The sequence below is a fragment of the Oncorhynchus tshawytscha genome, linkage group LG22, assembly GCF_018296145.1.
Source record: "Oncorhynchus tshawytscha isolate Ot180627B linkage group LG22, Otsh_v2.0, whole genome shotgun sequence".
Taxonomy (NCBI): Eukaryota; Metazoa; Chordata; class Actinopteri; order Salmoniformes; family Salmonidae; genus Oncorhynchus; species Oncorhynchus tshawytscha.
In genome coordinates, this window is record NC_056450.1 from 2549282 (window position 1) to 2567710 (window position 18429).

Here is an 18429-nt window from a genome sequence, read left to right on the forward strand (position 1 = left end):
CGTATATTGCACAAATCTGGCCTTTATGGAAGAGTGGCAAGAAGAAAGCCATTTCTTAAAGATATCCATAAAAAGTGTTGTTTAAAGTTTGCCACAAGCCACCTGGGAGACACACCAAACATGTGGAAGAAGGTGCTCTGGTCAGATGAAACCAAAACTGCAAAAATCACTGAAGCTGGAGATTCCCATCTCCCTCACTAGCTTTATGAACCATCTGTCAGAGCAGCTCACAGATCACTGCACCTGTTCATAGCCCATCTGTATACAGCCCATCTATCTACCTCATCCCCATACTGTATTTATTTATTTAGCTCCTTTTGCACCACAGTATCTCTACTTGCACATCCATCTTTTGCACATCTACCATTCCAGTGTTTATTTGCCATATTGTAATTACTTCGCCACCATGGCCTATTTATTGCCTTAACTCCCTTATTTGACCTAATTTGCACTCACTGTATATAGACTTTGTTTTCTTTTTTCTACTGTATTATTGACTGTATGTTTTGTTCATTCCATGTGTAACTCTGTGTTGTTGTATGTGTCGAACTGATATGCTTTATCATGGCCAGGTCACAGTTGCAAATGAGAACTTGTTCTCAACTAGCTTACCTGGTTAAATAAAGGTGGGAAAAAAACTCTACATGTACATATTACCTCAATTACCTCAACTGTCCGGTGCCCCCGCACATTGACTCTGTACCTGTACCCCTGTAGACATCCTCTGTATACATCCTCGCTATTGATATTTTATTGCTGCTCTTTAAGTATTTGTTACTTTAATTTTAAATGTTTTATTTTGTACTTATCTATTTTTTACTTAACACTTATTTTTCTTAAAACTGCATTGTTGGTTAAGGGCTTGTAAGTAAGCATTTCACTCTAAGGTATTTTGTATTCGGCGCATGTGACAAATACAATTTGATTTGATTTGATTCTACTGAGATTGTGACAGCCGGTTAAATGGCATCCCTTGAGAAGGGAATATGTCAGGAGAAATGCAGTATTAGCATAAGGAGATACATAATTGGAATAAGGAGGAGGAATGGAGTGAAAAAAAGAGACAGAGGAGGTCTTAAGAGAGAGAGGGAGGTAGAGGGTGAGCTTGAGTCGGTTAAAAATGGCAGAAAAAAGGGAGAGTTTGTTAAAGAAGAATGGTAGAAAGTGTAAGCAGAGTGAGCTGAAGACGAGGAGAAATGGTAGTGAATGAGGGTGTATTGGAGGTGGTAGGTGTGGTGAAGTTCTCGGAGCCCGAGGCCTGCATCGAGGGTCAGGATAAAGATGAGTCTGTGACAGTATGAGTGAAGTTTTTGGAAAAAGTGGACCCTTGCCTTTTGGCTGATCTATTTGGGTTTTCAGGGTGGGTGAAAACAGAGTTGGGTGCTGTGGAATCAGTGAGGGTAACCAGAAGTGGTCTTGTGATAATTGTTTATGTTTCTGCTGGTCAGAGGGAGAAGGTGCTCCAACAGAAGAAAAAGATTCACGGTGTTTGTGATTCTCGTCGTTTGATGCAACGCAGACAGGGTGGCATGAGTGGTGAAATAGAAGAGTTATTATCTGTTCTTTTGACTTTTGATGTTGAGTCTTTGACCAACAAAGTGATGTTAGGATTTTTAAGTTATCCTTGACGAGCTTTTGTGCCGAATACATTACGTTGTTACAGGTGTCAAGCTTATGGGCATGTAGCAGCAGTGTGTAGGAAGGAGGTTCCTAGGTGTGAGAAGTGTGCAGAACGGCATGAGACAAAGGAATGTGTAGCATTGGGGAAAGTAGTGAATTTACTAATGCACCCAAAGTATCACACAGTCTGAGATACACTACTTTCTTTTGTCCATTTATTGATTTATTGCGCTACAGGAAATAGGGTCCTCATGATTGATCACACACACATTAGTTACACTTATCCATTATGTTGAAGCACTTTTTGAAACGGTCAAGATTGTTTAATATATGTATCTTGAAATAAAATCTGCTAAATGGAAGAAAACGTATTGTCAACCTATATAAATAGATATTTTCTGCCAATTCTTCACTGTTTAATGATTCTATAATAATACTTTCAAAATACTTGTATTTCGTGAAGACGCAGTGGGAAATGAATTACTTCCGGGTTACGTTTCATTCGCACGGACATCTTCGGCGGCCTGCTTATAATTTCCCCTATTGTTGTTATGTGTTCTCTTGCAACATGACTTTAAAGTTCTCCCCCCAATAGGCATTTTTGTAGAAAAGGTGTTGAATGTCACGAAGTAAGTATAACGTTTCTAATTGAAGTGCTAGCCTGCTGGCTACTGGTACTTAACATTTAGATAGCATACGTTGTTAGCTAGATTATCATTGCATTAGCTAATTGTGTTGCTAACTAGCAGCATTATTTGTGATAGCTTCCTAATTTACGATTTGCCATTTACTTTGAATGTTATATGGCTAGGTAACCTTAGCTAGCTATCCCCCATGATTCATTTAGCTAACTAGCTAATTTAGTTAGCTAGGTAGACATATTCGCTAACTGAGGAACGCTCAACTCTTCTCCTAGCTATATCTGCTTTCGATATAAGAGAACGGAGTTCAGTGTTCTTCAGCTAATCGTTGTTGTCAGTATCACCGATGAGCTCATGTCATGGTGTTTTTATAGCTAAGCATGATAGCTAACTATTCTAGCCATAGCCTAGCAAGTAAGTTAGCTGATGGATGCACATCCAGACCTAGTTATGCAACATGTTAATGATGGACACATGACACAGACCACACATCTATTCATGAGCTTTTCTTGTGCCACAGTCTCCTTAATAACTAGATGTTGACCAGTGGTTGCTGCCCACCCAGGCCAGTATGGACGAAGGAACCCTGGAGACAGCCATCACGGCCTACAGCGCCCAGCTGCAGCAGGTGGAAAGTGCCCTGTTGGCCGGCCTGGACCCATCGCAGCAGGCTGACCTGCTAAAACTGAAAGAAGACCTCTCTCAGCTGATAGAACTCACAGAAGCTAGCCTAGTGTCGGTCAAGAAGAGTCGGCTCCTAGCCACTCTCGAAGAAGACGACGGGCTCCAGTCGCTAGCCACAGGCACAACAGCTAACGGTGGCTTGGACAATGAGTTTGCTGCCTTCTACTCGGAAGTGGGGGAGGTTTCCGGAAGTAGCTCAGACATGAGAGAGAGGGAAGATGAGAGAGAGGAGGAGGAGGATGATGGCGAGGTGGAGGATGATGACGACGAGGTGGAGGGAGAGGTAGATGCGCTAAGTGGCACCAAAGTGCGAGCACCCTACCGCACCTCTTGGGGGACTTTGGAGTACCACAATGCAATGATCGTGGGGACAGAGAGTTGTGACAGGAATGAGGCCCAGGTGAGGGTGCTGTATGTCCATCCCACACAGAAGTCCATGAAGCCCTGCCCATTCTTCCTGGAGGACAAGTGTCGCTTCGCAGACAACTGCAGGTATAGGGTTTTATTAAGGGGTGAACATTTAAATGACATTGTGATCCTTAACGTTAAGAAAGATCAGGAACCAAATTCAAATCGCATTGCAGTTATCACAAAACATGTTATTTTCCATGTGATAGCCGAACTAGATGATAGGCCTGGGAAATGTTATGTAATTGAAATAAAACCGGAGGGGACAGGCAAACTTTAGGCTACTTCGGTGAATTTGCGAGATGTGCAAGACATGTGCATCACATTTTTTTCAGCCTGCCCCTCCTCTCTTTCCTTTGTGCTGGCTCGCCTGGGCCTTGTTCATTACGCCAATTCTTTTTCAAAATGTTTCTTAAAACTCTAGTTTTAGTTGCAAACCGGAACGTTACGTTTTGCAACGGTTTGGACTAATGATTACACCCCTGCTCTTTCTCTTCACTGATGACGTGAGAGTGTTCAGTTTTTGTTCTATTGCGTGTAGAATATCCTACCCTATTCACTGATGGTAGTCCCTGTTTTACTGATGTTGCAAGAGATTGCAAGCCCAGAAATTGAGATGGATGGGCGTAGTGCACTGTTCTGGTAGCCGATCTGCCTACACTGTGCCCCCCCCCTCTTACTGTCCCTCGCTATGAAAGATATAAATGTTCTCGGAAGTACAGCAACTAATCAGTTTCCTCCCTTCCAAAAATACTCAATCTAAGGAATCTTGACACTCAGAAATGATTTTGGAGTCCACTCTCCACCACTGTCGCCATCATTAACAATTGGAAAAATGGCAGAAAGGCAAGCGACAGCAGCGAAGTCCTGAATGGCAATACTTTAAGAAGTTAAATGAGAAGGAAATGCTAACTTTGAGAGGTAGAATTGAGGTACGGCAATACAGGTGCAATGCTTAACCATCTGAAAGGGACGCACCGTGAGACCTAAACTGTTGCTGGCTCAGCGCAGCTGCATTCTTAATTCACATCAAATTGTATACATTTTTCTTAGCGTTTTAACGGAAAACCTATCTATGATCTCACACGGATATCTTTTTACAGGGTTGGAAGGAAAGCAGAACACACATTTCCTGTAACTGATGAAGTAAAAACATTATTGTTTTGTAATTCAAATTATAACGTTACACCCTTATTTTTCCTCAACCCCCACGTGGTTTTACACTTAATTTTAATTGCCATAAAATGTTTGAAGTGTTGAGCTTTCATGCAGTCTTTTGTACATTTTTTCAGTTCAATTGAAACCCTTTTCGACTACTCTCCCCAATGTTATTTTGCCTGGCTATGATACGCTGTCTCAGTAAGGACCCTCGTCTGACCCCTGTTCTGGTGCTGTAGGTTCTCCCATGGCGAGGTGGTGTATGTGTCAGAGCTCAGAGAGTTCCTGGAGTCGAACCTCACTAACCTTCAAGAGGGCTCCTCCTGCTTGGCCAGGCAAGACGACGGCATCTGGTACTCGGGCAAAATAACAGGTGTGTCACTGACTGTCCATCACCTACAGCAGGGGTACTCAACTACTATTTGAGGAGGTCCGGTCACACGCTTTCTATGTGACAAATGTCTGGATGGATATTGTCATTTATCGGCGTAGGAACAAACACCCACCTTGCAACCTATGCAACCCCAAACTGTTTGCACCCCTCTTGTTGGCCGAGAGAGAGTGTTGCAATTTTTAAAGATAATTTCCCGCAATTCTACACATTTTGCCATGTCTTATGTGTGTTCATATCAATCAATCAAATGTATTATAAAGCCCTTTTTACATCCACAGTTGTCACAAAGTACCTTATACAGAACCCAGCCTAAAACCCCAAAGAGCAAGCAATGCAGACGTAGTCACACGATGGCTAGGAAAAACTTCTCATAGCAGAGAGAGAGGGGGAGTGGACAACCACAGGTCTGGGACAAGGTAGCATTTGATGAACAGGTCAGGGTTCCATAGCCGCAGGCAGAACAGCAGAAACTGGAGCAGCAGCACGACAAGGTGTGATATCTGAGTGACTAAACAAAATCAATGGGGGTCAGGGCTCCTGGCCATGATAACTGCAACATTTACACTGAACAAAAAAATTGAACCGCAATATGCAACAATTTCAGCGATTTTACTGCGTTAGTTCATACAAGGAAATCAGTCAATATAAATTATTAAATTAGGCCCTAATCTATGGATTTCACATGACTGGGAATACAGATATGCATCTGTTGGTCAAATATACCTTTAAAAAAGTAGGGGCGGGGATCAGAAAAGTGTGGCCACCATTTGCCTTGTGCAGCGTGACACATCTCCTTGTCATAGAGTTGATCAGGCTGTTGATTGTGGCTTCTGGAATGTTGTCCCACTCCTCTTCCATGGCTGTACGAAGTTGCGGGAACTGGAACTCACTGACAGACACGGCGATCTAGAGCATCCCAAACATGCTCAATAGGTGACCATGGAAGAACTGGGACATTTTCATCTTTCAGGAATTGTGTACAGATCCTTACTACCTGGGGCCATGCATTATCATGATAATGGTGATGGTGGTGGATGAACGGCACAACAATGGGCAGGCCTCAGGATCTCATCACTATATCTCTGTGCATTGAAATTGCTATCGATAAAATGCAATTAGGTTCATTGTCCGTATCTTATGCCTGCCCGTATCATAACCGCACCGACACCATGGGGCACTCTGTTCCCAACGTTGACATCAGCAAACCACTCGCCCACACGAAGCCATACACGCTGTCTGTCATCTGCCCGGTACAGTTGAAACTGGGATTCATCCATGAAGAGCACACTTTTCCAATGTGCCAGTGGCCATCGAAGGTGAGCATTTGTCCACTGAAGTTGGTTACGACGTTGAACTGCAGTCAGGTCAAGACCCTGGTGAATACGACAAGCTTCTGAGATTGTATAGAAATTCTTTGGTTGTGCAAACCCAGTTTCATCAGCTGTCCGGGTGGCTGGTCTCAGATGATCCTGCATGTGAAGAAGTCTGGTGTGGAGGTCCTGGGCTGGCGTGGTTACACGTGGTCTGCGCTTGTGAGGCCAGTTGGACATACTGCCAAGTTCTCTATAATTATGTTGGTAGAGAAATTCTCAGGCAACGGCTCTGGTGGACATTCATGCAGTCAGCATGCCAATTGCACGCTCCCTCAACTTGATACATCTGTGGCATTGTGTTGTGTGACACAACTGCACATTTTTGTGACCTTTTTATTGTCCCCAGCACAAGGTGCAACTGTGTAATGATCATGCTGCGTATTGATATGCCACACTTGTCAGGTAAATGGATTATCTTAGCAAAGGAGAAATGCTCACTAACAGGGACGTAAACAAATTTCGGCACAATTTGAGAGAAATAAAAAAATTGTGCGTATGGTACATTTCTGGTGTCTTTTATTTCAGCTCTAACATGTTGAGTTTATTGTTTTTGTTCAGTGCCTTCAGAAAGTATTCATACCCCTTGACTTCCACATTTTGTTGTTACAACCTGAATTCAATATGGATTAAATATATATTTTTACATGTTATATATGTTTTTCCTAGCCACTGTGCTTCTACAGCTGTGTTGCTTGCTCTTTTGGGTTTTAGGCTGGGTTCTGTACAGCACTTTGAGACCTGATGAGGTGATAAGGGCTTTCTAAATACATTTGATTTGATAAGTGGCCATACAGAAGCAAGTCCTGAGAAAAATACGCATAACTGGAGTTTGCCAAAAGGCACGTGAAAGACAGAGCACAAGGCAAACGTTTTTGTGGATAGATTAAATAAAAATGTAATTCTTTGGCCTGAATGCAGGAGAAAACCAAGCACAGCTCATCACCCATCTAACACCATCCCTACCGTGAAGCATGGGTGCAGTAGCATCATGTGATAAGGATGCTTTTCAGTGGCAGGGACTGTGAGACTGGTGAGGATAGGGAACAATGAATGGAGCCAAGTACAAGCAAATCCTTGACGAGAACCTAATCCAGAGTGCAAACGACCTTAGACTGGGATGAAAATGTACATTCCAACAGGACAATGACCCCAAGCATACAGCTAAAGCAACGCTGGAATGGCTTCAGAACCAGAATGTGTAAGTTCTTGAGTGGCCCAGCCAAAGCCCAGACTTGAATCCCATGGAAAATGTGTGGAAAGACTTGAATGCTGTTCACCGCCGCTCCCCATCCAATTTAAGAGCTTAAGAAAATATGCGAAGAAGAATGGGAAATCCCCAAATCCAGTTGTGCAAAGCTGATACTGACAAGCCAAAAGCTGTAATGGCAGACAAAGGTGCTTCTAAAAAGTTTTGACTCGGGTGTGAATACTTGTGTAAATTATTTCTTTATTTCATTTTAAATGAATTTTCTAACATTTCACACACAACAAAAACACTTTGTCATTTTGTGTGTGTGTAGATAGGTGATCCTTTTTGAATTCAGGTTGTAATACAACAACTTGGAATAAGTCAAGGAGTATGAGTACTTTCTGAAGGCACTGTTTCTTATTTTGTAAGTCATGCCCAGCGATCTATATTGACCCTGTTCTGGGTCCAGATCCGGACTGTGGCCCGCCTGTTGAGTATGGCTGACATACAGCATAACAAGCATTGCCTTTCTCAAACCCATTCAATTTCACCCAATTTACCCACTACTAGAGATGTAGCCTATTGAGTCCCAAATTAGTTACATCATGTTGGGTGTCATGTCAATGTTTTGTAGTAAACAAGATTAACATCTGATCAGCTCAGATTACTGTGTTCCACTAACCAAGGTGATTGAAATGCTCTTGTCTGTCTGAGTAGACATCGACAATGATTTCTACACGGTGAAGTTCGACTCTGCCTTGCTGAAGAACGTCATGGTGGAGGCTGACGGGGTCATCCCACCGTTGAGAGAAGATGACATGCCCTCCTGTTCTGACTCGGAGGATGATGACAACGGAGAGGGCGAAGCAGCGTTCCCCATAGGTAGGTACCTCTTTCAACAATGTGTAGACCATATACACTGAACAAAAATATAAACGCAACTTCCAAAAATGTTAGTTTTTACTGAGTAAAAGTTCATACAAGGAAATCGGTCAGTTTAAATACATTAATTAGGCCCTAATCTATGGATTTCACATGACTGGGAATACAGATATGCATTTGTTGGTCACAGATGCTCTTTAAAAAATGTAGGGGAGTGGATCAGCAAACCAGTCAGTATCTGGTGTTACCACCATTTGCCTCCATGCAGCGTGACACATCTCCTTCACATAGAGTTGATCAGGCTGTTGATTGTGGAATGTTGTCCCGCTCCTCTTCAATGTCTTTGTGAAGTTGCTGGATATGGAACTGGAACGCACTGTCATACACGTCAATCCAGAGCATCCCAAACATGCTCAATGGGTGATATGTCTGGTGATTATGCAGGCCATGAATGAACTGGGACATTTTCAGCCTCCAGGAATTGTGTACAGATTTGCGACCTCGGGTCATGCATTATTCTGAAACATGAGGTGATGGTGGCGGATGAATGGCACGACAATGGGCCTCAGGATCTCGTCAAGGTATCTTTGAGCATTCAAATGGCTATCGATAAAATGCAATTGCGTTCATTGTCCGTAGCTTATGTCTGCCCATACCATAACCCAACCGCCACCATGGGGCACTCTGTTCACAACGTTGACATCAGCAAACCGCTCCCCCACACGACACCATACATGCAGTCTGCCATCTTGCCGGTACAGTTGAAAATGGGATTCATCCGTGAAGAACACACTTCTCCAGCGTACCAATGGCCATCAAAGGTGAGCATTTGTCCACTGAAGTCGGTTACAACGGTGAAATGCAGTCAAGTCAAGACCCTGGTGAGGACGACGAGCACTCAGTTGAGCTTCCCTGAGAAGGTTTCTAGCAGTCTGTGCCCACAGTTTCATCAGCTGTCCGGGTGAATGGTTTCAGATGATCCCTCGGGTGAAGAAGCCGGATGTGGAGGTCTGCTGTCGTTACAAATGGAGCCGGAGGGTGTGGCTGCCGTAAACTGGATGAGCTCCGTTTGAAACTGTCCTACTGACGGAACATTCTAAACAAAACTCTTATGTTTCAACGACTCGTGGCTGAACAAGGAAATGGATAATATACAGTTGGCTGGGTTTTGTATGTCTATTTGCCACCACAAACTCATGCAGGCACTAAGACCTCACTCAATGAGCCCTATAAGGCCATAAGCAAACGAGAATGCTCACCCAGAAGCGGCGCTCCTAGTGGCCGGGGACTTTAATGCCTGGAAACTTCATCCGTTTTACCTAATTTCTTCCAGCATGTCACTTGCAAACACGAGGGTTATAAAAATAAACTATACCCCCTATACTCCACTCACAGAGACGCGTACAAAGCTCCCCCCCATTTGGCAAATTCTATCCTCCTGCTTAAAAGCAAAAACTACAGCAGGAAGTACCAGTGACTCGCTCAGTTATAGTACTGGTTTGCTAGCACAGACTGGAATATGTTCCAGGATTCATCCAATGGCATTGAGGAGTATACCACAGTCAACTGTTTTATCAATAAGTGTGGTGACCGTACATACAGTTGAAGTCGGAAGTTTACATACACCTTAGCCAAATATATGTAAACAAATTGTTTCACAATTCCTGACATTTAATCCTAGTAAAAATTCCCTGTCTTATGTCAGTTAGGATCACCACTTTATTTTAAGAATGTGAAATGTCAGAATAGTAGATTTTTATTTTATTTCTTTCATCACATTCCCAGTGGGTCAGAAGTTTACATACACTCAATTAGTATTTGGTAGCATTGCCTTTAAATTGTTTAACTTGGGTCAAACGTTCCGGGTAGCCTTCTACAAGCTTCCCACAATAAGTTGGGTGAATTTTGGCCCATTTTCTCCTGCCAGAGCTGGTGTAACGGAGTCAGGTTTGTAGGCCTCCTTGCTCGCATACCTAAGAATTTTTACTAGGATTAAAAGTCAGGAATTGTGAAAAACTGAGTTTAAATGTATTTGGCAAAGGTGTATGTGAACTTCTGACTTCATCTGTATGTTCAGTATGAATAGACTCCGGATTCTGTTTCTATGGTGTAGACCCAGCTTTGTCTTGAGGATTTCCATGTAATGGTATGCAGCTACCTTAAAGACATTGTTATGGATGACTCTACCCCAGCATGGCCAGAAATTATTTTGGTTATAACAGATTGTTTTGACAAATCTCACAAGATAACTTTGTTGGAGGTTTAAAACGATTTTTACATTTGTGTCAAACATTTTTTGGGGGGGCGGGCATGATGAAAGTGTCAATTTTAGGCCCTTTTGAGAGATATACATGCCCCCCTCATTGTACTCCAAGGTGGTGTTTGTATCATGTATGGTTCACGGATCAAAGAAATGGCCTAAAATAGCCACTTTCATCATGATTTTCCAAAAAAATGGTTTGATACAAATGTCAAAAGCATGTTAAATATCCTTCACCCCAATGACGTTTCGATAAACAATCTGAGATGACAAAAATATTTTGGGGCATGCTGGCATGGAATCGACCCTAATGTAGAAATAGAGGATGTTATTGATTTGTAATTTGCTTCCCATTTGAATCTGTTTTTCCTTTCACTCTAACCACAAACATTAGTGGAAAACATGACACCTACTTACACAGTAACTTGGCTGAATGTTTCTTTGTACAGATGCCCTGCATGTAGCTAAAGTATTGAGTTTGTCTTCTCATTGACCCATCAGTTTTAACCCAAGAGGAGGATTGGGCGCCGTCGGGAAGTTCTTCTGCCTTTGGTGGTTGGGAGGCACACACAAGAGGCATAGGCTCCAAGCTCATGCTCAAAATGGGATACGAATATGGGAAAGGTAAACACAAGTGATTATCAGTCAACAAACATGGAGACAATGCAGATAAGTAATACTGTAAAACACAATGTAATAAAATGTTGGGCTACTCTAAAATCAAATTCATATTGCCTTGTGGCACATTTTCTGGTGAATGAAATTGTCAGGTTAGTTCACAATCAAGGATAAGTGAAACACTCTGGCACATAGGTGCAGCAACAGTCTCCACTTCTGTCAGTCAGTCTCGGGTCATCTTCTTCACCATGCCCCAGCTCTGCTGGTGTTGATGGAGCTCAGTCTTGATTGTTCTCTGCAATGTTGTTTTGGGCCTCTCCCTCTTACGTCTCCCCCTAGATTTGTGAAATGTGTGGATTAGTAAAAGCAATGTCCCATACACCTCGTACTCTAAGTGTAAAGCAATTTTACTGTGGTCATTTCAAGTTGACACCCTAAAATCCACTTTAAAGCATCACACAAATGGCTTTCAGTTTAATTGCTTTTCGAGATACAAGACACAATTTGCCGCTCCCAGCAAGCCCATAGTAGATGCGTCTGTGCCCAACAGGTCTGGGTAAAACGTCAGAGGGTCGGGTGGAGCCAGTGCTAGCGGTGGTCCTGCCCAAAGGTAAATCTCTGGACCAGTGTGCTGAGCTCACTGCGAGGAAGACGCAGAGCAAAGTGGCCAAAGGCAAAGATGGGCAGAAGGTGAGCCGCAATAAGAGAACGAGAAAGGCTCGTGCACATAACACTGGTGGGTGCCACAACGTCTTTGACTTCCTGAACCGCAAGCTGGGCAACGGGGACGCCAACCCTGAGGCAGGAGGCACTTGTGGCCCCCCTCCCTCACATACTCCATCGTCTCAAGGGGCCGGAGTGGAGGCTTACAAGGGGGGAAAGAGCACCAAGAGAAACCTGAACGTGAAGCTGTTCCAGGCGGCAGAGAGGGTGACCCAGACGGAGAGGGAGATCCAGAGACTCACAGAGTCCCTGAGCCGACGGACTGGGAGGTAAGGAAAGGAGGGACCCTGGGAACTCACCTCGCCTCTCATGTCATAAGATGGATGCCCAACAGCCATACAGGAGCACTTCACCGGCCATCAGATGTGAATGGCAGTGTACCCTAGTTGTTAAACAATGTTGTCTAAACTCATGTCAATGATAGTTTGATCTTTGCTGACTAGAGATGGGTTAAGGATTTGTCGCAAAACACAAATATAGGTGGTCCCTATTCTCCCAAATCAGCCTCTCCCTCTCTTAGATCTCTTTAGTTTTCTTCCTCTGTAGCAACTTTGCTTCTGTAGATTAACTTCTACAGTGTAAGTCTGTAAAGCAACTCCCCCCATGTCTATGTAGATCTTATTAAACCACTGTTCCCTCTGTGTCCCCACAGGGATTCTTCCATGGTGACTCACCTGGAAGAGAAGCTGTCTGCAGCCCGCAGCCTGCTGGTCCAGCAGAAGGCCCAGGAGCTCTCAGCCCAGAGGGAGAACAGGAAGGCTGACACTCACAAGAAAATGACAGAGTTTTGACCACACGGTCCTCCAGTGATTAGAACCCACAAACAATTGTCAACTGAGAGAGGTGCCTCCTTAAGCTTATTTCATCCATTTGACTCAAGACTTTGGATTGTCTTAAGGCCTCTGGTTGTTGGACTTTTGCCTTTTTTTGGAGTCGTCAACTGGCTCCATGCATGAGTTATTTCTGTTAATATTGGTCCTTTTCTGTTTATGAAATGTCGACATGGGTTGCAGTGGTGGAGATTTTAAGTGTTGGTCAGTTGCTGATGACCCTCTTGTTGTTAAAGGATGAGCCATGACACACTTGGATAAACTGTTTATCATGGATGAGAGGGCTACATATAAGTGGATATGACAGATTTTGGTTTCAGGTCCATAATTCTCTTATGTTGTTTTTCAAGTTGGGGCGGCTGGTAGCCTAGTGGTTAGAGTGTTGGGCCAGTAACCGAAAGGTTGCTAGGTTGAATCCCCGAGCTGACAAGGTAAACATCTGTCGTTCTGCCTCTGAACAAAACAGTTAACCCACTGTTCCTAGGCCGTCATTGTAAATAAGAATTTGTTCTTAACTGACTTGACAAGTTAAATTAAGGTTAAATCAAATAAAAAGTCCCACCAATGTAACTAACCATTTTCTTATGTTTATATAGTTTGGAGTGGACAGCTTTCTTTAAATAAATGTTTTTATTATTTTGCCAATGTTTTCAGAACTCACTGTACATTTTCCATTCTTTGTAAATATAAACCTCATGCATAACCTAAGCGTGATATAAAAAAAAATGTATCCCAAGAAATGCTTGTGTGTTCATATTGTTATTCTTATGGCACCTTTGACAGGTTTTGTCAGAAGAAATTTGAATTATTTTTGAACAGATGCCGGTGCCAGCATTGATCTCTCGCCCACCTCAGATTTTTGACTGACTTGGGGATTGAAACCTTGAGTTCAGAGACCTTTCGAAGTGTTAAAATCCTCAGCAATCTACATACCATACCCCATAATGACAGCTCTGAGACAGGATTGTGTCGAGGCTCAAATCTGGGGAAGGGTACCAAAACATTTCTGACGCATTGAAGGTCCCCAAGAACACAGTAGCCTCCATCATTCTTAAATGGAAGAGCTCTTCTTAGAGCTGGCCGCCTGGCCAAACTGAGCAATCGAGAAGGGCCTTGGTCAGGGAGGTGACCAGGAACTCGATGGTCACTCTGACAGAGCTTTAGAGTTCTTCTGTGGAGATGGGAGAACCTTCCAGAAGGACAACCATCTCTGCAACACTTCACCAATCAGGCCTTTACGGTAAAGTGGCCAGACGGATGCCAATCCTCAGTAAAAGGCACATGACAGCCCGCTTGGAGTTGCCAAAAGGCACCTAAAGACTCTCAGACCATGAGAAACAAGATTCTCAGGTCTGAAATCAAGATTGAACACTTTGTCCTGAATGCCATGTGTCACTTCTGGAAGAAACCTGGCACCATCCCCATGATAAATCATGGTGGTGGCAGCATGCTGTGGGGGTGTTTTTCAGCGGGCAGGGACTGGGAGACTAGTCAGGATCGAGGGAAAGATTAACAGAGCAAAGTATAGAGAGATCCTTGTTGAAAACCTGCTCCAGAACTCTCAGGACCTCAGACTGGGGCGAAGGTTCACCTTCCAACAGGACAACGCAGGAGTGGCTTCGAGACAAGTCTCTGAATGTCCTTGAGTGGCCAAGCCAGAGCCCAGACTTGAACCCAATCGAACATCTCTGGAGAGACCTGAAAATAGCTGTGCAGCAACGTTCCCCATCCAACCTGACAGAGATTGAGAGGATTTGCAGAGAAGAATGGGAGAAACTCCCCGAATACAGGTGTGCCAAGCTTGTATACTTATGTGAATGTGATATTTCTGTTTAAAAATATATATATAAATAAGCAAAAATGTCTAAATTCTTCTTTTTGCTTTGTCATTGTGGAGTATTGTGTGTAGATTGATGGTGAAAAGAAACGGTTGAATCAATTTTAGAATAAGGCTGTAACCTACCAAATTGTGGGAAAAGTCCAGGGGTCTGAATTCTTTCTGAAAGCACCGTCGCTCTGGTGACAACTGATTTGACTGGATTTAATTGCTTGAAGGTGATGAATGGGAACGGGGCTGTAAGTAGCCCAACAGATAATTGACTGCAACGAAGCTCACTGCATTTGTTCAGGTGTTTTGAGTTAGAACATTGCGCTGGTTTCACAGATATACTCTTGTACCCAGTATCTATTAGCCTAATCAGATTCAACTCAATAACGTCAGACACATTTAACTGATATTCTTAATCACTTATCAAAGCGTTTGGAAGATGGAAGAAAAATCGCAACATTTATTAACAGTAAAGGTCTGTTCTTTCCTCAAAGATTAATTAAATAACGACATTTAGTGGTAATTAAGTTATTTAGTCTTATTGCTTTTTGTGTTTCCACCAATTTAAATATCGGGGCGGCAGGGCGTTGGACTAGTAACCGGAAGGTTGCAAGTTCAAATCCCGGAGCTGACAAGGTCGTTCTGCCCCTGAGCAGGCAGTTAACCCGCTGTTCCTAGGCCGTCATTGAAAATAAGAAGTTGTTCTTAACTGACTTGCCTAGTTAAATAAAAAAATAACATAGTGCAAACCAACGAAGAGAAGAATGATAATAGCAAACTTTTAAAAAGAAATTGATAATTTAAGATAACATGAGCATTTACTACACTACTCAAAAAAATAAAGGGAACACTAAAATAACACATCCTAGATCTGAATTAATGAAATATTCTTATTAAATACTTTTTTCTTTACATAGTTGAATGTGCTGACAACAGAATCACACAAAAATTATCAATGGAAATCAAATTTATCAACCCATGGAGGTCTGGATTTGGAGTCACACTCAAAATCAAAGTGGAAAACCACACTACAGGCTGATCCGACTTTGATGTAATGTCCTTAAAACAAGTCAAAATTAGGCTCAGTAGTGTGTGTGGCCTCCACGTGCCTGTATGACCTCCCTACAACGCCTGGGCATGCTTCTGATGAGGTGGCGGATGGTCTCCTGAGGGATCTCCTCCCAGACCTGGACTAAAAGCATCCGCCAACTCCTGGACAGTCTGTGGTGCAACGTGATGTTGGTGGATGGAGCGAGACATGATGTCCCAGATGTGCTCAATTGGATTCAGGTCTGGGGAACGGGCGGGCCAGTCCATAGCATCAATGCCTTCCTCTTGCAGGAACTGCTGACACACTCCAGCCACATGAGGTCTAGCATTGTTTTGCAGTAGGAGGAACCCAGGGCCAACCACACCAGCATATGGTCTCACAAGGGGTCTGAGGATCTCATCTCGGTACCTAATGGCAGTCAGGCTACCTCTGGCGAGCACATGGAGGGCTGTGCGGCCCCCCAAAGTAATGCCACCCCACACCATGACTGACCCACCGCCAAACCGGTCATGCTGAAGGATGTTGCAGTCAGCAGAATGTTCTCCATGGCGTCTCCAGACTGTCACGTTGTCACATGTGCTCGGTGTGAACCTGCTTTCATCTGTGAAGAGCACAGGGCGCTAGTGGCGAATTTCCCAATCTTGGTGTTCTCTGGCAAATGCCAAACATCCTGCACGGTGTTGGGCTGTAAGCACAACCCCCACCTGTGGACGTCGGACCCTCATACCACCCTCATGGAGTCTGTTTCTGACCGTTTGAGCAGACACATGCACCTTTGTGGCCTGCTAGAGGTAATTTTGCAGGGCTCTGGCAGTGCACCTCCTTGCACAAAAGCGGAGGTAGCGGTCTTGCTGCTGGGTTGTTGCCCTCCTACGGCCTCCTCTACGTCTCCTGATGTACTGGCATGTCTCCTGGTAGCGCCTCCATGCTCTGGACACTACGCTGACAGACACAGCAAACCTTCTTGCCACATCTCGCATTGATGTGCCATCCTGGATGAGCTGCACTACCTGAGCCACTTGTGTGGTTTGTAGACTCCGTCTCGTGCTACCACTCGAGTGAAAGCACCGCCAGCATTCAAAAGTGACCAAAACATCAGCCAGGAAGCATAGGAACTGAGAAGTGGTCTGTGGTCCCCACCTGCAGAACCACTCCTTTATTGGGGGTGTCTTGCTAAATGCCTATAATTTCCACCTGTTGTCTATTCCATTTGCACAACAGCATGTGGCATTTATTGTCAATCAGTGTTGCTTCCTAAGTGGACAGTTTGATTTCACAGAAGTGGGATTGACTTGGAGTTACATTGTGTTGTTTATGTGTTCCCTTTATTTTAAAGAGCAGTGTATTTCAATTATGCAGACCATAGTCTTACTCAACTGCTATATGTGTCTTCTCTGGTAATGGGAATTAACATTTTGCTTTCATCGAGACCATCATTATTCCATCAAGAAATCACATTCTACCCTATATTGTTTATCAACAGCAAAAAATAAATAATGATTTTATTATTTCAGTCAGCAGAAGTACCCTGAAAGACCATGTGCGTTTCCATATCTTGCTTAATGGCAATTTTTTTCTGTCTGTTTTTCTATACAAAGATCAATGCTAGTTCCTGTGCTGAGGCAGTGGAAATGCAGTCGTTGTACTTTGGTCAGGTTTGAGGTCATCTGTCCAGGCCTTCAGGTGTAACATTAGATACTATCATTGATGTCCAACAGCAGGGGGCTTTGAAAAAATAAATCTAACTTATTCATTCTGTCTGCAGTTTGGTATGGAAGAGTTGTTTATTCAAAAGTCACGAATCTAAAGGTATCAAATATGTGTTTCTTGTGTTTAATTGATGTACATGGACTGTTTAGACTGAAATAAACAAATGGGCAACTTTAAAACTATTTATTTTCTTTAAATAGAAGTCTAATAAATCCAATGTTAGAATTTGAATATAACTAATTTCTGTAATAACACAAGTCTCAAAGTAATGTGACATATCAGCTATCAATGAAAACATCACACAAGCATACAGTTGAATAAAAATCTAAATCCACTCCAGAGTTTTGCATTTTGCTGTTTTGTGGATGAACATTTGAGCAGCGTGATGAACTCCATACAGTTCACAGTACAGTATTACATGAACAGATGGCTTGTGCGTTTCAACACCAGTGGTACTTCTAGCACTACGTTGGTACTTCTATCACTGTTGTTTTTTGTATGACAGAGTACTATGGACATACAGGCTTTGATAAGGCTACTGGTAACCCGTAATGTGTTCATCAAATTCACAGTGGTTTCAAATCCAATTTGAACAACTATAAAGTTTGCAGAATTTATTAAATAGATTCCCATTTGAATAGCAGTGTTACAATTACAGATCTTCTGAACTGTTTATTTCTTTTGTACCCCTTTTTTGTGATATTCAATTGGTAGTTACAGTTTTGTCACATCACTGCAACTCACCTACGGCCTTGGGAGAGGTCAAGAACCATACGTCCTCCGAAACATGATCCTGCCAAGCCACACTGCTTCTTGACTCACTGCTCGCTTATCCTGGAAGCCAGCCGCACTAATGTGTCGGAGGAAACGCCGTACAACAGGCGACCGAAGTCAGCATGTATGCGCCCGGCCCACCACAAGGAGTCGCTAGAGCGCGATGGGACAAGGATATCCCGGCCGGCCAAACTCCTAACCCGGACAATGCTGGGCCAATTGTGCGACGCCTCAATGGTCTTCCGGTCGCTGCGACACAGCCTGGGATCGACCCCAGGTCTGTAGT

General features: G+C 43.4%; 1 protein-coding gene across 1 annotated transcript; it reads left to right on the forward strand.

Moving 5' to 3' along the window:
* The first annotated feature begins 2096 nt into the window (after nt 1-2096).
* zgpat (zinc finger, CCCH-type with G patch domain) lies at nt 2097-13425 on the forward strand. Its single transcript, XM_024383733.1, has 7 exons — nt 2097-2249; nt 2782-3437; nt 4751-4884; nt 8185-8349; nt 11111-11233; nt 11778-12219; nt 12603-13425. Exons 2-7 carry the CDS (start codon nt 2833-2835, stop codon nt 12739-12741), a joined length of 1608 nt encoding a protein of 535 aa, XP_024239501.1. The 5' UTR covers nt 2097-2249; nt 2782-2832; the 3' UTR covers nt 12742-13425.
* The last annotated feature ends 5004 nt before the right edge of the window (nt 13426-18429 follow it).